A 25,929-nucleotide genomic window follows, 5' to 3' on the forward strand; every position below is an offset into this window, starting at 1 on the left:
ATGGCTATGTGGTTTGACATTATTCATGGTGGTTCTATGTTTTGAAGGTATTCTTGATAAGAGTTGTCAGTTCTTCGATGAAACTACATTTCCCCAGTCAAGATTGATCGAACGCAACCAAAATTGGTTAACCAGGTGGTGATTGTTATGCCCGTGGGAGCGTAACAAGAGCATAGATATAGCCCGTGAGAGCATAGATCTTGTGAGCATCACATTCATAAGCGCCTAACAGTGTTATTGCAACTAAAACAAAAGCTAACTACCTAATAGATAAGAAATCAAAGTATTGAGGCAATAATTAAGAAAAAAACAGTCAAATGCGTGTATAGCTTTGACAACACAGGAAACAAATGGGACATAGATAGAAGTGGTGTAAAAGCTATGGAGCTAGTTTGACTTATAGGCCTACTATTCTATTTCTTTATTTAGGCCTGTAATAGAATATAGCTAATTTACATTTTCGTTTTTAAATTTTACCTTTGACATCTCTTGTTTAATTACCAAATCTAAAGCTTTCGTATTTGCTTGTTCCATATTTTGTTTGCAACTACTAGATGCTTAGCACATTTTTGTAGAACTGATCCAAAGATGGTTATTAATATTTTTTGGGTTTAAATTATAAGAAAAGCTTTTGCTTTTAACTTTGATTATTATAACTATTTTAAAGAAAACACTGTCATAAAATAAAAGAAATAACATGAAACAATAATTTTCAGCTTTAAGAAAAAAACTTGAAATAAGCCTTTCACTCAACCCGCTGTATCAGTTAAGTTGATGCAGCAGCGATTCAATTTCATCAGTATACAGTAAAGTTAAAACTATCTAAAAGAGGATTTTACAAAAGGTATATTGCACTTTTTACACGTCAGCAGCATTGTTTTGTTATGTAATGAATCGATTTGGTAGGATATTTTGGTGCCAACTATTATACTTCAAAATATTTGACTCCAAATTATTTAGTACCCACAGTTTGACGCCGCTTCTTATTATAACTGAATGACTATACTAAGTACTCATTGCTGAAGTCACGTTTAAAATTCCTTAAGGTTTGAACTTCAAGTTTACTGATTTTAAACATTGTATTGTAGTTTATAGTAGGCTACTGTAGTTTTGAACAATTTTTCATTCTAGAGCTTGCTAGAGCTGACGAACAAATTTTAAATGTTGTATTGTAGTTTGCATCATTGTCAAAATACAGATTTGAATACTTTTCAAGTTTAATTAAATCCATGCATAGCAACAACAATATACAATAATATTTATGGTAAAAATAAATATTATTATATATTTATTTTTGGCAAAAAATGACAACATCTATTTGTCATTCTTTGCCAAAATGATTCTTTTATTTCTAGATGTATGAGGCCGAAATCGTTAGTGCCAGAAAAAGTAAGAGCTAAAATGTTTGTGCCGAAAAAGCACTAGACCCACTTGGTTAATAATGCCTCAACTCTTTCGCTACCAAATTAATTTTTTTATCGAGATATAATTACATATTTAGTAAAACCTAATATTTTAGGATGCACGCATGTAAACTGTCATAACTTTTGAACTACAGGGTCTATATAAATATTTTGATAGCAAATCAATCAGCATAAACTTTTACATTGGCTGATGCCACAAAAAATTCACAAATGTGTTGCAGAATGAGTTCGGACACTTTTTCGGCCATTTTTACCACTGGCGTGAGCATGTCCTGGTTAGACGAGTTATCGATATTATTATAATTTACAGCATTGTCATCACAGCTAAAGTTAAAAAAATCGCTGTCAGTAGTACTATTGTTAAATTAAAAATTACCCAAAATCCATTGATTTACAATTAGTGAAACCTCCTTAGCTATAATGCCTTTGACACGACTGGTCGTTTCTAAGAAATTGCAATCAAAAAATAAAGTTGTTGCAAAGCAAAACAAAGCTCAGGATCAGCTGTAAATACTTTTTCTATTGGCTCAACTCAGGCAGATAATTGTTGCCTTTTGTTTATGTACAAAAACGATAGGCTATTAATTAACTACTCACTAATCAGAAACATATTGTACGAAGCCTACTAAAGCCATAACCCATGGTTCCTGGCCATGTGCAAACGCTGTACCAAGCTGCGTAGTACGCAAAGAATTAACATGTTCCAATAGCATAAACTATATCTATCATAATTTTGTTGTTATGTGAACTGTGTAAAAATAAACATAGTTAGCTTATTGGTCATATGTTACGATGGTGCCTTAAAGCATGTAACAACAGTAATATAACTATCTTGCAGTCTTTGAGCATCAGTATGGATACTGATGCTCAAACTCAAGCACGATTGACTGATGCTTTGACTCCAACTTAAGCTACTAATCATCTTTTTTAGGTAAGCATCCCAACCGATGTCTCAACTCACTTCCTATCTTAATTTTGCCACTAATAATAAACTCTATTTTTTGTACAACTTGGTGCATAGGCCAAATTCTTGAAAACTACGCAGTTTTAACCAAATTTCTTTATTATTAGCATTTTTATTGGCCATTATGAACTGAGTTTAAACAAAGAAGGCAAGGGTGTAAACAAGCATAAAATAGTTAACACTTGGAATGATTCTGCAAACTTCTGCGGATTCTGCATGATTCACATATCAAACTGGTTATCTGTCACCTTTCTCATGAGGTTTGCCTATACAGACCAGTTCCTCAACAGATAATCAGAATAACTACGCAGATATTGGGATTCTAAACCTCCCATGCTAATTGCTGCTGTAACATGTTTTGTAATGTTTCATAAGCCAGCCTGTGTTCAATGCATATTTTCCTGGTTTTTATATAACAGAAGAGTAAAATAAAAAGAGTTTTGAGAACATTTAATATTTGACTAGTTTGTACAAAACCGAACTTTGACGAAGATATATTTTGCGTTCTATTATTTCTTGTCAGCGAGTGCAGTAAATGTATATATAAATCAAAGAATTAATGACTACCCTTGTAAGCCTTTACTACAATATAATGGTGTATAACATTACAGGTCCAACATTTTACACATAACAAAAATATTATTTTACTAATATTTCTTTTAGTATAGCTGAAATCAATCTCGGCGCAGCACTTGTTGATCAGCTTTTTATTGGATGCAGCAAGACAGAATTATCACTCGGCTAACCGAAGTAGTACAGTACTATTAGTATCTCGGCATACCTTCTCACTTTCAGTGTAATCTAACATACTATCAGTGAGATTTATCTTACTGAAAATTGATTACCAGAGTCAAAATGCTCGAACGCGATGAAAGTTGGTAAATGTTTCGATTTGAAACCCTTGTGAACAGTACCTGTCAACCCAGCAGTAAATTTGCAAAAGGATTACTAAAATCCACTATTGATAGTTTCATGCATTTTTAAAAGCATCAAAAGCAATTCTTGTTGCCCTGTTATCCAACTGTGTTCAAGCCAACTACAATAACTGTTGAGGTCACCATTTTCTCATTATTATATTATATGCCTATTATCTCTGAATATTCATTGAAATAATGTTTCATATCTTCATGTAAGATTCATTCATGATAGCTAACTCAACTAGTGAGTAATAATACTTGAACTAGACTTACAAGTAAAATTTTTTGCCATGACTTATATTTTCACACACATTACATAACTTCTGATTCCATAAAACCAAGATTTCTAAAGTACCGGTAGTTTAAAGGTTGACTTGCAACAAAATTCACATTACCGTTATTAAATATAAAAAGATTCACCATGTCTTACTCTGTTGTGTTGTAGGTGCAAAATATGTGGAAAGGTGATTACAAGCTCTTAAAAGCTCAAAAACGAACAGAAAATCGCAGCCACACGAGACCGCCGTAGTTTGGCGGCGAAAGATTCTCTTTCCAAAACGGCTCAAATGTGACGTAGTTGTGAGAGATGGTTTCTGTTTACACTTTCATGCAACCTCATTCGTCGAAATATTTTTACAAATATACTTCGCGCATTCAATAAAACCATGTCTATTGTTCTTACGCGTCTGTTTTATCGTCATCGTAATGCTGTCACTTTTAGCAGTGATATCCTATAACTTACCGTAAAAATTCGTTTAATTTTTTAGCCTTAGCTTGAAGGAGTACATATCATTGTTTGATAATCATGACGAGCCTGTTGGTTACTTGCGATAATCGAAAAGTGCAGCAGAAATTATTTGCGAAGTATTGGGTCACATGATCAGATTACGACTTGCCGATTAGACCAAACCGAAACTAAACTGTAAAGTAGCGAGCATCTATATTTGATACGGGGTCTTTGGTAAAACCCGAAGTGTTTGTCATAAACTAGTGCTACGATAAGTTTTATATTGAGCTTTTTATTGGCCTTTCAATTCACGTGAGAACATCATGTGACAAGACAATAACCAAATTTCATGGCTACGTCATCGAAATAAAGAGATTCCAATCTCCGGCAGCTTTTCATTTTTGAGCTTTTAAGAGCTTGTAATCACATTTCCACATATTTGGTACCTACAACACAACAGAGTAAGACATGGTGAGTCTTTTGATACCAAATAACTGTAATGTGAATTTTATTGCAAGTCAACCTTTAACAATTGTTAGGAGTATGTATCTATTACAGTAACTATTTTTTATCTATCTAATTTCTTTTCTCATCAACCACTGTTCATTATTAATGGTTTTGGAAAAAACTTTTAAGCTATTTGTTGTAATTTGCTTTTTTCTCCAAATTTGGTTGTAAACTGACATTACGGTCATTCTAAAGAAACACAAATGCAACATATCTTGAAAAGATAACGTAAAATGACAATCTTCTTGACTAAACTTATCTATAAATATATATAATGAGAGTCTCTAACTTTAAAGAAGGCACCAACCACATCTACATTTTAATGAATTTGTTGTAGGACAAGGAATCTAGTTTGATTAAATATATGCCCTTAATTAAGAAGAGAAGCGCATAATCTGAATGGAGAAAGAAATATCCCAGCAACTGATACTTATAATAAAATTCTAGCGAGCCAATGCTACATAACAGCGTAGAACCTCCTTTAACACCAATCATCGATGATGCAGTGACTCAACAATATGACGAAGAAAAGCATACTGGATAATTTCAACATTTTAGTCTAGGGTTTGCAGAAGAATTTCGGTACACATTAATCCTGATACTTACTTGGTTCTAATTTTAGCAGATAAATAAAACATATTAATATAAGTCATACTTTTGAGTACTATATTACTAGACGGTAGCTCAGCATAAAATAATCTGAACTAATATCCTTACCTGCATAAAGCAAGTTTTTGATTTGGAGTTTAGTTTTTAGCAAAGATTAAAAACTTTATTACAGAATTAGTACCGAAATAACCCCTGTCATTTTATCACAGACTACTTGTCTATTGCGTAATACGCATATTACACAACAGTTTATCGTATCCCACTCTTTCATAACTGTCGTTTTATTTTAATTCTTGATAAACATTGTAGTGGCGGTTAATGGGAAAGCTAGTTTCAATTTCGGTGCTAAACTTACTTGACTTTCGAATAACCAACAAAGGTGAGACTTTTTTATTCGAAACTGAAAATGAATCAAACCACACGCTCTTCCTATATCTTGCGCTGGTTTAATGTTAGTATTTTTATAATTTACACTGCGAATATAACCAGGATGTCATAACTACAAACACTTACAACGAATGCCGAAAAGAATGTTGTTTCGTTTACTGTTTAAAAATTGACTTCAGCCAACAAAGAGGTAGTTCTGCCAATATTTCACAGAATATAGGAGTGACTATGGGATTTGTAAAGTACCAGGGCAGTCGAGACGTTATATAAATGGTCCAAAACAGCTCGTGAAATGTCATCTGATTATACGGAAAGTCTAGGGCTATGTAGAAGAGATCCGGCTCATAAATATATTCATCTGGATTGTTCTACATCGTCAACGTGTCTTTTGATCCATAGAGTATTTTGTTGCGGATACAATTACGAGCTAGTTACAATAAAGGAGATAACTCCAAAATAGTAATCTTACCTTTTCTCCGTAAATATTAATAAGTTCTTAGTAATTTATGACTAGAAAAAATATTTAACTAATCTGTTTACTGAGTTGTTAGACATAAAAACAACATAGCAACAGTTAAATTGTTAGAAAAGTTAAATAAAGAAAGAATCATCATTGTCAGCCATTGACATGACAAATAATTATTGTAACCGTTTGTTGTTGTATTCTCTAGCCAAAGTTCCAAACTCTAATAATGAGAAGTTGAAAATCCAACCGATGCGACGTTGACTATAGAGTGCTCCCGGTAACTATCCAGAGTTACATATGAAAGTTAGCTAACCACTCACATCCGTGTGAAAAAAGTTCTTTTTAAAATATGCATATACACTGTACTTGATTTGTTAAATAATTTATTGCAACAAAAATATTTTTTTAAATAAAACTGTAACACAGTTGCATATGAAGTTTTAAAAAGATGCAATTAGTTTTATTGCAATTGAATTTTCTTTTTACATTTTTTGCTCAAGGCATTAACTATCGAGGTTTAAATTTTATTTGAGATTGGGTTTTTGACTAAATTGTTTTGTATTGTGCAATATTGCACTTTTAACATTTAAGCAATTATGTAACAAATTAATGTATGTATAAATGTAAATTTATTTGCTAGGTAATATTTTTAACTTAAAAAGGTTTACATCCGGTCGGTAAACCTTTTTTCAACGACTTCGATAGTTGCCAATACTGCATGAGAACAGCTCGTAAGACTGCAATTCTACTACAAGTCCACCGGTGAACGTTGTTGGTGTTCTTGGCAGGTTTGGCTTGGGTTATAACCGACCAATGGATTAAACATGGCTTCTTTACCGACTAAAATTATATCGCACAAGCAGCGAGTTTGTGCTCTTTACAAAGAAGCATTGAGACATTTGCAGTCATGGCATCCTGAACGGTAGGTACCACAGGAGTTTGTATATTTTTGATTGCATATATGTGCGTGAATACTTTGATCTATTTGCATATCAAATTTCCTTTTCGTTGAAATTTTGAAGACTTAGCTTTTAGTTAGGCGGCTCACTCCTTTTTTATTTCAGATCAGATAAAAATTTTCCGCAAAAGACCCTCCAATGGAGGTAAAAAAAAAAAATAGCCGAACTCAGCTTAAAAGAGCAAGCTAGCTATTCAACCTCGGCACGAACTTCCCTCACCGTCCGAGGCCAAAAAGAATATCTTAACTGATCGGTATTAATGTGGGACAAGTAATACTTCCCAAATCGAGTAGACAATGCAGGAGGCCTTCCTTCTTTATCAGAACCACTTTCCCTGACTTTAACTCCCACATTTATATCAATATCGCCTCCGACGATTCTACCAAAAATATTTTTACGCAGTCTGGATCGTCTCTCCTCCAGCGATTCAAAAGAAGTATTCTCTCTTAAATTAGTGAAACTAGTAATTCCTTTTTTCTTAAAAATAAATCTCAGTGCTAGGTTTTGCGTCTGCTCTAATGATAAAATATCTTTTTTAAGATGTGGATCCCAAACCACGCACCCATATTCAAGGCCTGGTCTTACCAAGGATTTATATGCAGCCTTTCTAGTTCGAGCATCCGCATCTCGGAGTACTCTTCTTATTTAAAAAATCACTTAACGAAGTAACGTTTGTCTCGATGCAAAATTAGACCAGTCGGCTTCCAACATCTAATGAGATCATGTGTGTCCGAGTTTTCCATGTATCTTGTCGTTTATTTGAGTAATAAGTGATCTAACAGTTACAGTAGTAAAACACTAAATTAGTAAGGATGATGAAATACAAGATTGATAATTAGCATTAGGGATTAATATTGTCTCCAGACATGACAAGCCAATTACACAGGCAAGGTTATGATGAAACATTGTAATTTAAGACCATAAATATAAACCTTATTTTTATGTCTATGACATCTCCTTTTCTTTACAACTAATAAACAAACTGAACCAAAAAGTGTTTTTTAACATAATCAAAAGGAAACGTAAGTGGACACCTTCGGTGTATTGGTTTTAAAATAGTAGTTAACCAAGATTATGAACATTCTCATCTGCAGCCTTCCTACATAGCATAATTGGTCATCCACAATGGTTTGCGTGTAACCCTCTCCGATTTACGAACACCAGTCACATGATCAAGGTTAGGAGTCAGCAACCCAGCACTCACCTCTAGGTGCATCGCACTGTCCCTAACTAACTCTGGCGTTTTCTCCTTAGGCTCACCACTGGGTGAAGCACCTACTATAGGAATGGACACACTTGGCACATGCTAGGTCAATGGAACTGATTCAAATTGTTTTACCCTAGACTTTCTCATGTCTTTCCAGTTTCTACGAAATGTTAAGTCCTCATTTGTTTTTACTATATAAGATCGGTCACTACCAAGTTGGACTACCTTACCTGCTTTCTACGGACCTTTTGCTGTCTTAAAGTTGATACTTTACTCTGCATCTAGCGTACTCTTTTCTGGGCCACTATGACTGTCGTGAAAGTATGTAGTTACCATCTGTCTCTGAGTCATGTTATCCCTGGCTAACTCTAGGTTATACTCTCTTACCTGATACTTCTCCTGTGATACAGGCACCTTATCTCTGAGGGTGTGACCCTGTAGCAAGATAGCTGGGCTCAGCACATGTTCACTTACCGGAGTATTTCGAATTGCAGTTAACCCAGTTTGCCAGTCCTGCCCACGTTTCATCATTGCCTTGACTGTCCCAATGGTTTGCTCCACTTGTCCATTGGCAGCAGGATGCAATGGAAAACTAGTGGTATGCTCAATTTTACTATATCTGCAGAACTGCTGAAATTCATATCTAACCAACTGAGGACCATTGTCCGAAACTATCTTCTCCGGGGTTCCGAAATCACTGAAAACTTCACTCAACCAATCAATCACAACAGCTAGAAGTCCCGTTCGGCATAGCTTTAACCACTGGCCACTTCATTAGATAATCCGCCATCATAAGAAAGTTTCTTTCTTGACAAGAACAGAGATCTATACCTAACATTTGATATGGATTATCTGGAACAAGTACGGGTATCAAAAGCTTCCGTCTCTCATCGATTCTCTTTTCTCGGCATGACTCACAAGTTAAGCCTATCGCTTTATTTCGGACCAGAAAACCGTTCGAAACGCACGCTGCAGTGTTTTGATCACCCCTGGTGAGCCTGGTGCAACGCGCCTGACACTTTCACTCTCAATGCAACGGGAATGACCAATCTGTCACCATAAAACACCACACCATCCACCGGAGATAACTCATTTTGGAAATTGCAGTATGCCATGGCCCGGTTTGCACACATCTTCCTACAATTTGGCCAGCCATCTGCTTTATACCTGATAACAACTGCCAGCTCCTCATCCTGCTCTGTGGCCTTGACATACTTCCTCATTGTTGGCTCAGATTTGATGACCAGCGAACATACAAAAGAGGATCCTCGCCCATGTCTTCAAAACAATCAGACTTGGGGGGACAAGACCGAGAGAGCGTGTCTGCCTACTCAAGTTCCTTACCAGGCCTGTATTGTAAATCGATCTCAATCGGATAAGACAATACCTCTAACCTCATGACTGCCAACCTAGGCGTCAATTCACTGATATCCTTACGAAATAAACCAAGAAGCGGTTGGTGATCCGTCTCGACGGTTACTTTACCCCTACCCCAACAATAGTTCCTAAACCTCTTACAGGGGAACGTCAACGCTAGTAGCTCCGTCTCAACCTGTGAGTACCGCTGCTACACTCAGTGAGACTCTTTGCCGCAAACTCTACAGGGTGTCAGTCTTGCGTCAAAACAGCCCATACTTTGGGACGAATTATCAGCAGATAACACAACAGGCCTGCTTTCCTCAAAGTATGCTAAAAATGGAGCCTGTCAGATCAACTGCTTGATCTTTGCAAACGCTTCAGCCTTGGGTTTTTCTCAGAAAAATTCCAAACCTTTTCTGCAAACCTGCCTCAGCAAATGGGAGTGCTCCAAAATTTGTGGTACAAACTTTGCGAGGTAATTTATGAAACAAAAACACTGTTCAACAGCTTTTTTATTTTCCGGCGTGACCATTTGTATGACAGCTTCTACCTTAGACTTGGATATGTGTACACCCTCTGCAGAAACTCATGGCCTAAAAATGTGATATGCTGAACACCCACAACACATTTGTCTTTGTTGAGGGTAATATTTGCCTGTGCACAACGCTCTAAAACTAACTTGAGTAAAGAGTCATGCTTCTCCAGAGTAGGTGCGTGAATGAGTACGTTATCGATATATATCTCTACACCAGTGATGTTACCCAAAATTTTGCTCATTCACTGGTGAAACTTATGTAGCATTACATATGCCCATTGGCATTCGGAGGTATCGATACTTACCGAAGGGCATTAGAAAGCATGTTAGGCGGGACAATTCATAGTCTAAACACACTTGATGAAAATCCTGATGTGCATCTAAACTGGTCAAGTACTTAGACTGAAACTCTGGCAAAAATCTCATTGGTAGAGTCTAATATACAATGACTCCTGACTAACTGGGTATTAAAATATTGTGGGTCGAGACAAATACGAATATCTCCTGAGGGCTTTGTTAACTATCACAATGGGATTTAACCATTTGTTCAGTTTCGTGTCTTTTGCTATGACCCCTTGAGCTTTCAACTTTGTCACCTTTTTTTAGCTTATTTCTAACACCATGGAGAACCTTACGAGGGGGTGCTGCTCTGGCTACTGCTGAACTTTTCAGCTCCAGATTGACTTTCTGTTTGAGTTATCCTAACCCTTAGAAGACATTAGAAAATCCAGCTACTACTTTTAGGCTAGACTTACTATTTGGTATCTTGTCCTCACTGATTTCTGAGATTAGCCGTTGCTCCCGTGTAGCAGGCATTCCAATTAGGGTGACCATATCACTTTCACCATCCATTGTATAAAACATGGTGAACAGTTCCCTACCATCATGGAGCACCATGGTGAGGCGCCTTCTTCCAATCACATTCATCTGGTGGCTTGCAAGCCCAGACAATGAAGCCTGTGATCTCCCAACCTTATCAAAATCTAGTGACAGGAACACCCTCTTTGTCATCGCGTTAACTTTCGCCCCCGTATTTACTTTTGCTTGCAGGGAATGACCACATCTTAATGTCAATAATCCACTTATTCGAATTAGATATTTGACTATGCCCTATACTATCTACATTATTGTTTTCTATATTTGCTACTGATAAAGGTTCGTCGACTTCCTCGTATTCCTCTGATACCTGTTCATCGTGTGACACAGAATTTATGGTTGAAGGACATTTTCTCGCAAAGTGCCTGACCTTTTGGCATTTTTTGCATGATTTGCCATATGCCCAACAACGACCCCTTGCGTGAGAACCACCACAAAACTTACACTCACTACTAAAGTTTTTACTAGGATTTGACTTAGCTGCCAGATTGGAGGTTGTCACAGAACTTAGATTTCCAGCACTGTATCTTGGTCTCCGTCCATCTTCGTTTATTGCGGCAACAGTTACATAGTTGCTGCTGCTAGCTACTGCACCATCTATTTCAGCTTTTGATTGTTCATGATGATTTCCTTAGCTCACATTTTTTGTTTGATAGTATTCAAGGTTACATCAGGGTCCAGTTGCAATTCTCTTGACAAAGATTTGTCTTCCATGCCGATGAGTAACCTCATTTTGAGCATCTCGGTTCTGTGTCGGTCTTCCCATTCACATTTGCTAGCCATATCATGCAAAGTATGTATAAACAGCTCATTAGTTTTCCCCGATTGTTGTGCTTGAGATCTGGATAAAACTGCATGATGCAGATGGTTGCTTTTGGAGTTGAAATAATTGCTAAAACCCTCTACTGTTCTATCATATCTAGTGGCCTCATTCTCTCCCGCTATCTCTCCAGCAGCTGCCCTTGGTGGTCCAACTGTTATCTGATTTTCTATCTTCTCAGCTTCCTCACCCATTATATAAATGAGCATGTTAATCTGTCTCTCTGGTGGTTCCGTATCCAGTCCGGATGCGCTTCGATATCTGTTAAACCTCCTCAGCCATTCAGGCCAGGCGGTGGAGCTATTTACAAAGTCCAAATTAGCTGCAGGTTTCATAAAGCTCATTTGTCAAATTACTTGAGTAAACCTTTTACTTATTACTCTAATCCCTACTCACAGCGCCATGTCCGAGTTTTACATGTATCTCATAGTTCATTTGAGTAACAAGTGATCTAACAATTACGGTAGTAAGACACCAAGTTAGTAAAGATGGTTAAATACAATATTGACCAATTAGCATTAGGGACTAATATTGTCTCTAGACATGTCAAGCCAATGATACAGGCAAGGTTATGATGAAACATCGCAATCTAAGACCATAGATGTAAACCTTATCTCTATGTCTATGACACTGGGTTCTTTAGAAAAATATATTAAACAGCTTTAAAACTTACAAAATAAAGCTTAAATTTTACAAAACTAAGAGAATATACTAATATAAAGTCTCTGGGGGAGAGGAGAAAGCAGGGAAGGCATAAAACGGTTTATTAGGTGTCCGGCTGAAGTTATTGAGCCAGCATTACAGTGTGTTAGCTTAGGTTATAATAATTGTCAAAGAACAAACACCTATACATCATATATAAAACCAATCTGTTTTATCAGCTTTTTGGCCTCGTACACTAAGGGGGTTAAGATGTTAAAAGGTATTTAACACATGCCAATAAAATTAGAAACCACGGAAAAACAAACACAGAGGAACAAAGTTTGTATTTGGAACCGAATTTCCTAGTTACTATGATATTGTGTTCCTACACTCTTTTACGCACTTGATAAGTGCTGTCTTAGTGGAAAAATTCAATAAAAACAATTGCATTCTAAAGCATGGTTGGCAGCCCGTTCAATTAAAACGACTCCAGACACTGCCAAATGGACTCATTAAATTCGTTAATTATCCAAGAGCATTTTCACTCCATGTGAACGTATCGTGATACTACAATATTTACATATTTTTGTACAATAGAGGAGCTGTCATACCTTAAGTTAATTTAACTAGTTAAAATATAATTATATATTAAAAATTCAGTTTCCGTATAGGCTATCTATAATGTTAGAGTTAAAATATCGGCAAATCAAGGGAGCAAAAGTCACATCATAAAGACTGTTTAAAAAACATGTCATAACATAAGCATATTTTAATTGACTATTATACCGACAATCATTAGTAACAGTGCTCTGCTTAAAAAAAATTAAAAGGTTAGATTAAAAAGGGGAGAAGTTAGTGATTTGATTTGGTTATTGTCTTATTGATAAAAACTGGACAGCCAGCTGTTTCTATTATATATTCTAAAAAGATGGGATAAATGTAACTACTAACAAATACTAGTTAACTAAAATAAAAAATTTAATGCGCACATAGACAATTACACCAAAAAAGAATTAAGGAAACTAAACTTATACACTGTATGTAAGTACAGACAGAATGGTACAGCTAATCTACATTAGTATATGTGAAACAACAGACACATTCTATTAGAACAGGTTATATGGAGCAGTACTTTTATAGTTTTTTTAGATTGACTTGTTTTATTGACTGTCTATTCAACTGATTAATGTATAATCTCAGAGGGTGTGTAACTCCATCAGACCTATCAGTTGCTAGTTCGCTTGGTCTGTTTCAACGCTTCTTGGGCCAGTCTCAGCATATAGTACGTCTTATAAATTTGCTTAAAAGTTTGGTCTGGTTCTTTGCCGTATAGTTGCTGCTTTCCACCGCAAAAATGCCTTTATCCTTCAAGCACCCTGTATTAACTTCAGGTGCCACGGATCTTTAAAGTGAACATGGTTCACTTTAAACCTGTTTACATAATTCAAATTTATCAAAGACTACACATTTCGCTTCTGACCTGGATTTCATGTCTGCTCACATCAGCCTTAGATCAGTTTTTTTTTTCTTACTACTGTTTTTGCATTTTCATTTGAGACAAGAATTTCTGAGAGCCTCCATTGGAATTTTCTGATAGCCTCCATTGGAATTTTCCTGGCTCGATGATAATCCAAATGGCATTCTTAGCCATTTCTATGTACCGTAAAGGTCCAAAACATGGTCAAATCACTGGATGATTCACAAAGCTTTACATGAAAAAAACTCATTTTGCATCATACAATGTTAATACTTTTGTTCTGGCTCCAGTTGGCATTGGGTACTTACTGGCTCTTCTGGATATTTTCTTGAGATTAAATGGTCGAGACTTGAACGTAATGACTTGTTCGGTCTCTAGATTGTGACTTTATTATGGATCCATTGACTACAATACCCAACTGGAGCAAAGATAACTTGTTTGCGTAGCTGCCAAGTGTTACTTTCAGGTCAGTCATCTACCATGTTTGTGTCTTTCTGTTTTGACTCTATCTTGGTATTGCTTATTTATCTATTTCGCTGAGGTATTTTTTCCGCAAACAGCTGATTCATATGAAGACGTCGGAATGGCCGGCCAGAATATCTTGTAGGTTGTCTCCCCTGACCAAATTTATCCATTCGTCATTGATAGACACGGCACAATCTCTGAACACACGTTGAGTGACAGCTAATTCTGATTTGCATGTACTGTGTACAAAAATGTTCAAATTTGTTTTAGCCTTTTTTATTTCTCCTCTATTCAGAGCCTTTGTTATTAAGCCATCAAGCCATCAAGCCATCGCACTGCTTTAATTGCTAGTGGTTACACTCTAAGGGAGCTTTCTTCAGTTTACAGTAATCATGTTGGCTCAATACATCACCTGATTTGTTTCTAATTGCCTATAATTTGTGTGTGGATTGTGCTAAGTAGCTTTTTATCTTTTCTTACTACATTTCTGCTTAACACATACTAAATTAATTGTTCATTTAGATTGACGTTGGTTTTACTAGTAGTTGTATTTCTTACAGCCATAGCACTGCTGGTCCTTTGTTAAACAGTTTTTTGGTGGACAGTACTGCCTACAATTTTTGCTCATTTTTCTGTTCATTGGTTTCCCTGTGTAAGTTTTTTACCTTGCGCTATTTTGTTCGTCATTATAGGTTTCATGACATTCTGTTTTATTGAGAGCAGTTCATGCCGCTCCACCAACTTACTTGAGCCTCCATCGCAAAATGCATCAAACTTGTCTATGAAATTCGTATCCGCATCCTCTACCAAATGAGACTTCGGAGAATGTCATTTTTTGTGGACCAATATACGTGTACCTCAACAAAGTTGCGACCTTCGCCTTGTCATCTGTGTTGGTTTTCTCTACTGCTTGAAGAAGCAATTCGAATTCATGGAATCTATTCTCCTGATTGGACATATCCGTGTCATCTCAAATCGACTTAGGGGCAAAAAGTTCACACTGATGCTCATTTCGTTGGATTAATGTTGGTTTGTTTATTGTGACCAGTCAAGTATTTACCAAACTGTCAATGTTCGTTCAATATCAGTTCCCCACAATGGGCACCACCTTTGTGATTTGGTTATTGATAGAAACTGGACAGGTTACTGTTTATATTATCCATTTATGGACATATACATGCATATATAAGGTACACTCTAGGCACATCTAGAAAACACAAACATGACAGACACAAGAATATTGAATAGAAGCCTATCTAGTGACAATATATTGTATAACAAATATTAATATTATATATTAATATTTATTTTATAAATATAAATATTGTCAGCATACTATCCACAGGTAGGTCATACCTTGTGGACATGATTCAGAAACTTGTGACAATGCGTCATTTAAGAAAAGTTGCACCAATTGAAGAACAATCGGCCAAGGTTGATTTTAGAATTAGCTTCACTGCTCCATTATCTATGAGAATCCATTAAATTCTATGACAATTAGCCAGCCATCCAAGTGCAAAAAAGTAGTAGTACTTGTGATGTTCTAACTATAAAAAGAGTTGAGAATATTCAGTGAGGTTTAACTGACTGAGTTGTATATGAATTGGGATCGCACAACTTAAATCTTGAATCAAATCTTTGCACATGAATGATATTATTATAGGTTAAGTCAAAGTAAAGTCACATAATTACAGTTAATTAATAATTGTTACCCCTGTTAAGATTAAGTCTCAAGACCTCAAGGAATGTGAGAAAAATCTGGTATCAAAGTTATAAATTAAATTTCTAGGGTTCGATATCTTGTCGTCTAATAATTAGCCGTTTCAGCACTTTAAAGATGATAGGCAATGCAATAGCCATACGTTTTAAATCACAAAATTTTTCCCATGAGAGAATTGAAAAAACTTATGCACTAAAAAGCTGATCACTTCCTTATTGAATGCAGACTAGTTGGCTCAGACTCATAAACTTGAAGTAACTGACATGACTCAAAACTTATTCTTCTGACTTATTCATATGTGCATTTCAATATTTTTGGTGATGATCATAACAGCCACACGCTATTTATATCTTAAATTTGTTAGAACTTCCATTATTATTCCTAAATAGTATCTATAGATTTATGTTAGAACTTCCATTACTATTTCTATTATTATTTCTTAATAGTATAGATTATTTAATCAACCTTCAATGCTGAATAGACATCTGCTGTTAAATCACTGGTTAAAATTCTTGTAGTTGGGCAATGTCATCAAATTTGAGCTCACTGTACCTTATGTGATTGCTGAAATCTGTATTATTTTTAAAATAAATGGCTTTTCATTAGTTTTTTTAAACAAAAGAATTGTTGGTAATGTCAAACTTTTATTGAAGGATTCCCATCTTTAAGTGGTTTTCCTTAAAAATTCTGAATGTCACTTTAGGGTATATTATTTGCTTTTGCTGAAAAATGAAGGTCAGAGTAATTGTTTTACGTGGCAACTGAAATCGAATCAATGTTGACTTCATAATCGTGTGGTTTGTCACAGATACAAGAAAAAGCAGTTTGTCATTGTAACAAAATGGTTTTGAGTTAATTGATGAAATTAGTGATGATTAGCATTAAGATGAGTTTAGTGTAGTTTGCGAGACTCCTGGTCATTGACATATAACATGGTTTATTATAATCAGTTGCCAGTGTTTGGTCTATGTTGAGAAAGTTCAGTAACTTAGTTGTCACTCTGCTGCAGAGACGTCTTTCGGTATCATGCAGTATTACTGCGTCACCGACTTGACCAGACTATGCAGGAGACTGATCTGAGGGTTTGTAAGAAGATGTTATTAGACGGGGAGGCGGAGCTATGGGAGAAACAGCATCCTGTGCGCATCAGATTTGGGGAGTCTGTCGGAGGAGCAGCGTACGATAGGACCCTCTACTATCCAGATTGGGTAGGAAGATAGTGTTTCTTCTATCTTCTCTTACATTTCAAAGGAGCCATTCAGGCTTTAGTAGTGGTTCTGAAATCTTTCGCCATCTTTCCGCAGTGCATCTCCGACAAAGGGGTGATTTGTAAGCTTTACATGGTTGGGTTTTTCACTAATTATGCTCACATTTCACTCTGCTATGATCACTCTTAAAATGTCTGCAAAGTTGGGTTCAACCGAGTTCATTTTCAACGTATCCTAGTAGTAATTTTCATTGGTCGTTATTAGCTCTTTTTTGTTTATTTTGCAGTTGCTGGACACATGGCACCCTTATGAAAAAGCAGCTTATCCAGAATATTTCGCTCGTCGAGAAATTCGTAAACAGGAATTTGTAGAACGTTGGGAGAAAAAATATGGAGAAAAAGCTCAGGTTGACAATAATCTAGAAGTGTGGTATAGAGAAGGCGAAAAGGGTTAAAATGTCGATGGTCATCGTCTGAGGAGGTGACAAGATGATTAAGGTGGCGTGGATCAAACTTTGACTATGTATTTTGCAACCTTCTGTGTTCGAGTGTGAGATTTTAAAAAAATACACAGTCTATGAACTGCTGTGAAAGCAGCTCTTTGGCGATTGATGTTCAAACATAAAATTATGTGTTTTCCTGATAGCTGTTGTTTTATTGGATTTAGCACAACCGTATGCCTAACTAAAGCTGTCAATTGAGGTTGGATTACAGCTCAAGATGTCTAGTAATTAAAATCTACCATTGATTTAGTTGGGTGAGCAGGCAGTTACTCTGCAAACGGTAAGGTGAACATTGGCAATGTGGTGTTGGCATATTCTAAAGAGCCGTTTCCATTCACTGTTACTAGGTAAGTTCCTATAAGCATTACTCATTGGAAATAACATGTGATAATAGCATGCACTCCTGTTGCCAATCCATATCGAATAGCTCGTGTTACAATTCGCTGGTTGTAAACAATTACATCAAACATTTCCATTAGCTCATTGGTCAATTTGTCAGTGTTTACATCACGTGGCACAGCTTCAGTTCAGCACGCCTGGAAATTGATCATTTGTTTAGTTGATCAGCTGGCTGATAGTAATGAAAACAAAATGCCTTTTCTAGGGAGAGATTGGCGTTCAGACGGCCTTATCTGGGTCAGAACTAGCTATGGCTGGGAAACTCTGCAGAACTGGAGGGTGAAGATACATGAAAACATCAACTACACTGTATTGCAACGGTATTAGTGTGATTATTTTAAATGGTACTAGCATGTTTATGTTTATTTGCTGGGTTATCATACTTGCATTTTCATATAAGCTGTGCCACATATCCAAGTTAGCTTATTTTAGAAGGCTTGATGGAAGTGTGCTGCATGTATACTTCTGGCTAACTGCGTTATCATAAACCTAACAGCTTCTTTTGTCTGCGTCAATGTGTATGATCTATGTCCATGACTTTTCTAACGCAGGAGTGTGAAAAAGTTCTGATTCTTTAGCAATGCTGTTATTGGATTTATGTGTAACAAGGGCTTCATAGGTCTATTCTAGCACGCAAGTAAGGCTTCTTGAGTTTGCGATGTTAGCAATCTTTACACGTTAGCTGCGGTTAGCCACCCTCTCTGCCTCCTTTTACAATAAATCAATATTGCTGTGCTATACTAGCGAAGGGTGAGACTTGGGTTATGAAAATATCCCCTCTGAGTTCTCAGGAGTTCTTCCACACTTATGCATGTCTGTAGGGCTCTCATGCCAGCACGGTTAGATGCGTCTTAGACAAGTCTAGCTAACTAAACGGTAGCCTAAGTTTTCTTTGTCAAAGATTTTCCACTTCTGGAGATTCTATAACTAATTTTTCAAGGGCAGTGTCTGTTGATGACAAAATTCTTTAAAATGTTTGTATTTGTAGAATAATTCAATTTTAAGTGCATCAACACTGTTTGGTTTCTGAAATTTGCATTTTAACCCTCTGCATCCTAGGGATTTGCCCCGCTGCTTATCATATGGGTGACCCGACTACAAATGTCTATTTTATCTCTGTTTATATCCTTCTGCGTTCTTTATTCCTTATTCACTCTGTTCCTCTGTTCATGCTACCGCCCCCCCTTTTTTATTTCTTCCCTTTGCCCCCTCCTTTTACCAACTCTCCCTTACCAACACCCTTTTTATCACATTGTCTCCTTATCTTGTCTCTCCTCTCTTTGCCTAGTTTTTTTCATCAGTGAGTTCGGAAGCTTGTTATGCTGGCTTCTTATCTAATAGAAAATCAATATATGTGGAAGGTCTATTTTAGAGTTTAAATGTTGCCAGTACACTGAGGACTAGATGGAGCTGTGGGTGGTGTTGGTAGCGTGCCACCTGAAGCAATATCATCTACAAGATCCCTAGTTCCAAGTCGTGCCAACTGCATGGAGATTTTCACATGCTGTAGTGTTTTCCTTTTTGGCATGAGGACGAATATTCAGCTAGAATGTTTACCTAGCGAATGTTGCTCTCGTGTTTGTGCATGCAGCTCAAGACAGGATATTATATATACTGAAATAGCAGCGAATACCAACCAGATGCGCAGATGTTGGGCATGTTGCCAATGCATTTATTGCTCTGACTTGAGTATGATGAGATGGCTACTGTTGCTCCATCGTAATGTTAGTAGCGTACCTTGATAGCGGCAGCACGCATGTCTACCAGCTCCCTTGTGATTCTTCACCCCTTACTGATGATCTTGCTGAGTTTCCTTGACTTAGCTAACATATCGCAGTTCTATCTTGTGTCTGTGTCTTATTCCCATATTCTTCCAAATGTACATGCGCCGCTCCTATCAGTTTTAGAACTGTCTAAAGGTCCGGCCACACGTAACGAATTATTCGTTCAATCTGACCGAATCCACGAATTTCACAGAATTCACAGATTTATTCTGCCGAATATCATAGATTCGTCTGAGCTGTGCATGCACACCGAATTCGTTAACGAAACGCTTTTAATTGGCTAACCAATTTTTTTTAGCGAGCACGGTTCTAGTAGCTTTGACAAGTGGTATAGTCCAAGACACGTACGACGACACACAATAAAAGTATCACCGCGATATGACTTGATACATACGATGCAACGGCCTATATGCGCTATTGTTGGTTCTCTCTCGTTGGTTCACCATGACAGGAACTTCTCATCGTGTATCTAAAATTTTCTTTTATATGTTTTAGAAGCTATGAATTATTTCTTTTTCAATAATAATTTCTTTTTATACTGCAAAAGCTCCGTCGCAAAAACAGTCGCTATCTCTAGCGCATATAGGCAGTTGCATCGTATGTATCAAGTCATATCGCGGTCATACTTTTATTGTGTGTCGTCGTACGTGTCTTGGACTATACCACTTGTCAAAGCTACTAGAATCGTGCTCGCTAAAAAAATTGGTTAGCCAATTAAACGCGTTTCGTTAACGAATTCGGTGTGCATGCACAGCTCAGACGAATCTATGATATTCGGCAGAATAAATCTGTGAATTCTGTGAAATTCGTGGATTCGGTCAGATTGAACGAATAATTCGTTACGTGTGGCCGGACCTTTAGAGAAGACAACCTCAGTGTAATTGATTATAAATGTTTCGCTGACATTTCCAATTATTTTTATTATGCTTTTTTGAAAATGTGCATGTATTTGAAAAATGCTTATAAAATATATTTAAAAATATATTAAAGATTAATATATAACAAATACTATTAAAATTATAGGTAAAATGCGTAATTGTAGAAGCAATTAATAGAGGGTTCGCTTTCCATATCATGTCCAGCAGATATAGTAAGAGGTATTTTTATGGATGAGTGTCATTGTTTAATCTGTTGTAAGATCTTGCTCTGTGTCGTTGTAGCGTCAGTAATCTGTTGTAGATTGCTGAGACAAAGCATTTGTGAGCCGAAGAAGTCAGGTGATTTAATAGAATGTGCTCCACGGCCACTCTTTCTTCGCATCCCAAAGAACTCTCCCTGCAGAATTTCTCATGGCCAGTCAACAGTGCTTTTCAATCAGGCCATTTCCACATTAGATTTCGCTGGTGCTTTTAAAGACGGTCGCAGAGCGAACTTTGTATTCAAGGTAACAAAATGTTGCTGTTGTTGAACACTCACGCAGAGAAGTATTTTCATTCGTCGTATCTTCCAAATTTGTTTTGGTCAAACCTTATCTCTATTCGCTTACCAAAACGCAAGTATAGCCTGGAGGTACCTGTTAACTGATGTCTAGAGCTTAGGGTGGCCAAGGCAGCAGTTTGTTTCAAATGAGTTCTTGTTGTGAAAAGGAAGGAAACTCAAAGCTGTTTATCTAAAGCCATGCCAACTAAAACCAGTTTTTACTTGAGGATTTTTTTATTTCAAAATGAGGATTTGTATTCTACATGCTGCAATTTCTCACATAACTGAGAAATATGAAGAACTATATGATACTAACTATAATTTTCCAGATTATTTTGAATCATGAAACGAGGATGAATGTGCGCTCGATGGATATGGTTCTACTGAAAGATTTTTACAAGTTTTTAAAATCATACAAATTTTTATGCTTTTAACCCGAAGAACTGTGAAACACGTTTTTCTCTTTGGTGACATTTGCTGTGTGTTGCCGGTCTTTTTTTACTAGTGTTTTACCAAATATCATTGCATTATGAGCATATTTAGATATATTTAATAAAAATTAAAAAACTTCCGATCGTTAGACAAATTGCCCAGGGATACTGACACACACATTGACATGGATGGTCAGGGCTCAAAGGGTTAAAGATAAACTTTACTAAAATTACAAAATTTTAGTAGATTTTGTCCAAGATTATCAGTATTTTTCTATCATTTGTGACTGTTTTTTATGTGGGAGATTATCTGACTGCCAGGATGTTTTAAAATTAATAAAACTTAATTGCGGTTAAAGTGCTCAGAATAAGAAAATGTGCAAATGACATCACTAGTTCCTATTGTTGCTATAGTTGATATTGGCTATTATGTTCAAGTGGCAGCATTACATGTCTCTATTCCGTTGTTCTCTTTCCAACTATTATAGACATCATAATCTCCCTTTCGCTGGATCTTAGTAATATGTTGCCCCCAGTTCTTGAAGAATGTCAAATATTTCTCATGAAAATCAATCCACTTTGTCATTGCTCATAATTTTTCAGATCGCTAAGGCTTCATGTATTTTGTATGCCATTGTCTATCAATATGAGCAATATTATATATGTGTAGCTGTTATAATAGCGCATAATCCAACAATGTTGAATATCGGTTAAATTTGTATTCTGTATCACTTATCTAAGTATTGTGAAAACGACCTATACAAAATCTCTCATTTAGCTGCGGCAATCGTCAGCGTTTCAACAGCCCATCGTGGAAAGGGCATACCTAGGGATACACATTTACATTATAATCCGCATAAATCCAAAGAAGTCGTTACAGTAAGAAGTTATTAGAAAGCTCATTTCATGCCTATTTAAAAAATGTCACGCATAATAATCATAAAATGGCTAATTTTCCTGCACTTTCCTAAAGTAGTAGCACAAATTCATGCTCTAATTGGAACTGCTACAGTTAGAGTCAGAGCTTTAGAGGATATATGTGGTTACCGTAAAATCTCTGATTGAACGCCACCTCTATTTAAACACCACCTCTATTTGACTGCCATCCTGAGAAAAGGGTTGAAAAATAGAGCGCCACTCTAATTGAACGCCACCTACGTTTGCCCGCCACTTTGACATTATTTGATCTTCGCGAGCCCATAATATCGACTGATCAGTAGAAAAGTGTCCACAAAATCGTATTAATAATGAATCATTTACATCAAGAACAATTAATTCTCTCGTTGTCCAACTCGCAAGCTTTTCGTTTTTTTTTCGCTAAAACTTTTAAAGCAACACCATAGAAATAATTAATCACTGTCTCAGGCTAATAGTAGTTCCTTGTTTAACGCGGTTTTGGTACTTCAAAGAACATGTATATAAAAATGGTTTACATTTACGATAGTATATGTAATTATATGAATTAGTATATTAGTGTAAGTATATAATTAGTGTAAGTATATGAATTACTAGTTTTTAGGTGAACGTTGCACTTAGCGAGCAAAACTTGCTAAATGCAACGCGTAAAAGTGTTGCTCTGCCAAAAAATTGTTTGGATGCTAATATCGACTAGTTCAGCAGTGCAGAAGAAGATTTGCGATCGGAAGACATTGTGGAAGGTATTGATTGGACCACCAGAATAAGCTTGTTTCACCGAAAACAACAATCAGAACGCAGCTATCTAAGCAAACGATGCAAATATTTTTGTTTTAAAAATGTTAATTTTTGTTTCTGCATGTAATCGATGTATGGTTCGTTTATGTCACTTGTTCATGAATGTATATTAGTATTATTTGATAGATTATCATTATATAACTTATAAATATGCAGATTTATAGCATGTTATTTGATATCATACTTGCGGCTATCTTAACACGGCTTACAATGGATTGATGCTCATAACTTCACTTTTATTGCACATAAAAAACTAGTTTTGGCTGCAAACTGTAGCAAACATCAATGAGTGCACTGAGCTTTTATTCAACATAGTCTTGCAAAGGTAAGCTTAACTTGCTATTAAGCCTCCCCCCCTTCGTACACTCTAACCATACTGCATTTTCTGGCAGGTTATGGAGGTGCTTGCGGGTGACTGTCTTCTGACCATGACAGGTGCTGTACAGAACCAGTTTCTCGCTCTGCTTGACCAAGCGCTACTCTCTGGTTAGTTATGTCAGCCATGTTTGCTGTTGTAGAGCGACCATAAATATGCTCAGGGATCTTGGTGAACATGGAAGCATTTTACTATAATTTTTTTTAATAATTTTTTAGCAAGTTACATTCATGTTGTCTTTGAAAAGTTACAAATGATATGGTGATAAATTATTGGGTTTTAAGGTGCTGTCAAATTTCTTATTACAGCGAATTATGGAAAAATAACGATTGAACACAAAACTAGTTGAAACTAGTTTATTCTCCATTTTAAAGCACTTACACAAAATTTTAGTTGATTTTATCAGAAGTAATCGACATTTTTCTATCATTTGCGATTGTTTTCTATGTTTGAGGGGATCTGCCTGCCAGGATGTTTCATGTTTCAAGAAAATCAACAAAATCGACCAAGTTTGATGTTCATACAAAAACGTCTATAGTTGCAAAGAGGCCGACAGAATAGAGACGCATAATATTGTAACTTGAACGCAATAACCGATATCAACTATCGTAACAATAGCAACTAGTGACATCATTACGGCTCGTATTTTTCTTCTGATCGTTTTAACTGCGATCAAGTTCTGTTGATTTTAATCGTGAAACATCCAGGCAGTCAGATCACGTCAAACATCAAAAACAGTCGCAAATGATAGGAAATTACCGATACTTTCTGAAAAAATCTACCGTACTTTTCGGACTATAAACCGCACCCCTATATAAGCCGCACCTGCTTTATTTTCCGAAAACGATAATAAAACAATACATCAGCCGCACCTTTGCATAGGCCGCAGGACTCAAGACTGCCTTTAAAGCGGCAGCAACTTCGCCGTTTAAAACGGAACAGTGCCGAACAGCACAGTTTCGTATTATCCAACGCTTTTTTTACATAGCGCCTAACGTAACTGTACCGTGAGGCATTGTTTCGTATTTTCTTTCACCGCTAGAAGCGCACTAATTAGAGATTCTCGTTAATGCGCCCTAGCGGTGAAGGAAAAAGCCACAGATTAGCCGCACCCTTATATAAGCCGCATGGCTAAAATCATCAGAAAAAAGTAGGGGCTAATAGTCCGAAAAGTACGGCACTAAAATGTTGTGCAAGTTTATCTTTAAGTCAATCTTCTTGTTGGATTGAAGATGAAAAGTGTAATTACAGCCTCAGGATATGGTGATCCATTCCAGGGTTGGCATCGTATGTAGGGGTATAGAGACCATAGTGATTATATAATGCAAACATCCCCTGGTAAAAATCGTCAGTTTTATTTAAGTGCTGTACATATTGTAAAATAGTAACAAAATAGTGTGTTAACATTAGTAACTATAGTTGCCTACAGTAACTTTATTATATTTGGTAAATTGATTGATTATGATCTGCATTAAAATGTAATGTTACAATATCTGTGAGCAGTGCACCATACCATAGAAAGTTCATAACTGCGAGACAGATGTACATATAGCAAAAACTTTGAATGCGCTTCAAATAAGTTTAGCTTGCTAAACACACCACTTAAAGCTAAGTTTTAGTATGTATTTTCGACTATTTTACTGAATTTCAACTTTTTATTACTAAAATTTTATCTGTTTCAGTCTCTGCTTCCACTGTAACTTTTAGCGACTTGTTTAAAACATTTTCAAACTAAATCAGCAAGAAAACCCGTGCGATGCAGTTTTGGTAATGAAGTGGATTTTTGTTAGCAGTTGTCTGACCACTAGACCCGTTTGAAGGGATCGCAACTCCAACTTCGTTACTGATTTTTAAGGGGAAAATGTTACTGTTTTATTCAAGAGAATTGCTGAACTGAGAGAAATCGGTCATCGTATCTCTTTCAGGCGTTGTGAAAATATTTTCGGCAAACAGCATTTCGGTGTCTTTGTTATTTTGATGTACGTAATAAGAACACAAAAGTGAAAATTTGGTTGAACTCATATGGTGAAAAAAAG

The 25,929-nt window shown here is 36.3% G+C and overlaps 4 protein-coding genes across 5 annotated transcripts in view; 3 read left to right on the forward strand and 1 right to left on the reverse strand.

The window, feature by feature from the left end:
• The window catches only part of LOC137392768 (peroxisome proliferator-activated receptor alpha-like), a 44,747-nt gene extending 38,914 nt beyond the window's left edge, over nt 1-5,833 (reverse strand). For both annotated transcript variants that reach the window (XM_068079089.1, XM_068079090.1), the window contains exon 1: nt 5,782-5,833. The gene's annotated coding sequence lies outside the window, so the exon portion shown is untranslated. The remainder of the gene's footprint in view (nt 1-5,781) is intronic.
• LOC137395170 (uncharacterized methyltransferase YdaC-like) overlaps nt 1-25,929 on the forward strand; it is a 265,899-nt gene that overhangs the window by 109,293 nt on the left and 130,677 nt on the right. The gene's annotated exons all lie outside the window — the stretch shown is intronic.
• On the forward strand, nt 6,683-17,906 carry LOC137394602 (NADH dehydrogenase [ubiquinone] 1 beta subcomplex subunit 9-like). Its single transcript, XM_068081337.1, has 3 exons — nt 6,683-6,923; nt 17,071-17,269; nt 17,556-17,906. Exons 1-3 carry the CDS (start codon nt 6,826-6,828, stop codon nt 17,721-17,723), a joined length of 465 nt encoding a protein of 154 aa, XP_067937438.1. The 5' UTR covers nt 6,683-6,825; the 3' UTR covers nt 17,724-17,906.
• The window catches only part of LOC137393107 (F-box only protein 25-like), a 48,393-nt gene continuing 40,802 nt past the window's right edge, over nt 18,339-25,929 (forward strand). Inside the window, exons 1-3 of the mRNA XM_068079525.1 lie at nt 18,339-18,490; nt 21,134-21,338; nt 23,910-24,003. Coding sequence (XP_067935626.1) covers nt 18,363-18,490; nt 21,134-21,338; nt 23,910-24,003 — 427 coding nt within the window. The 5' untranslated portion in view covers nt 18,339-18,362. The remainder of the gene's footprint in view (nt 18,491-21,133; nt 21,339-23,909; nt 24,004-25,929) is intronic.

The sequence above is a fragment of the Watersipora subatra genome, chromosome 4 (genome assembly GCF_963576615.1).
Source record: "Watersipora subatra chromosome 4, tzWatSuba1.1, whole genome shotgun sequence".
Classification (NCBI taxonomy): domain Eukaryota; kingdom Metazoa; phylum Bryozoa; class Gymnolaemata; order Cheilostomatida; family Watersiporidae; genus Watersipora; species Watersipora subatra.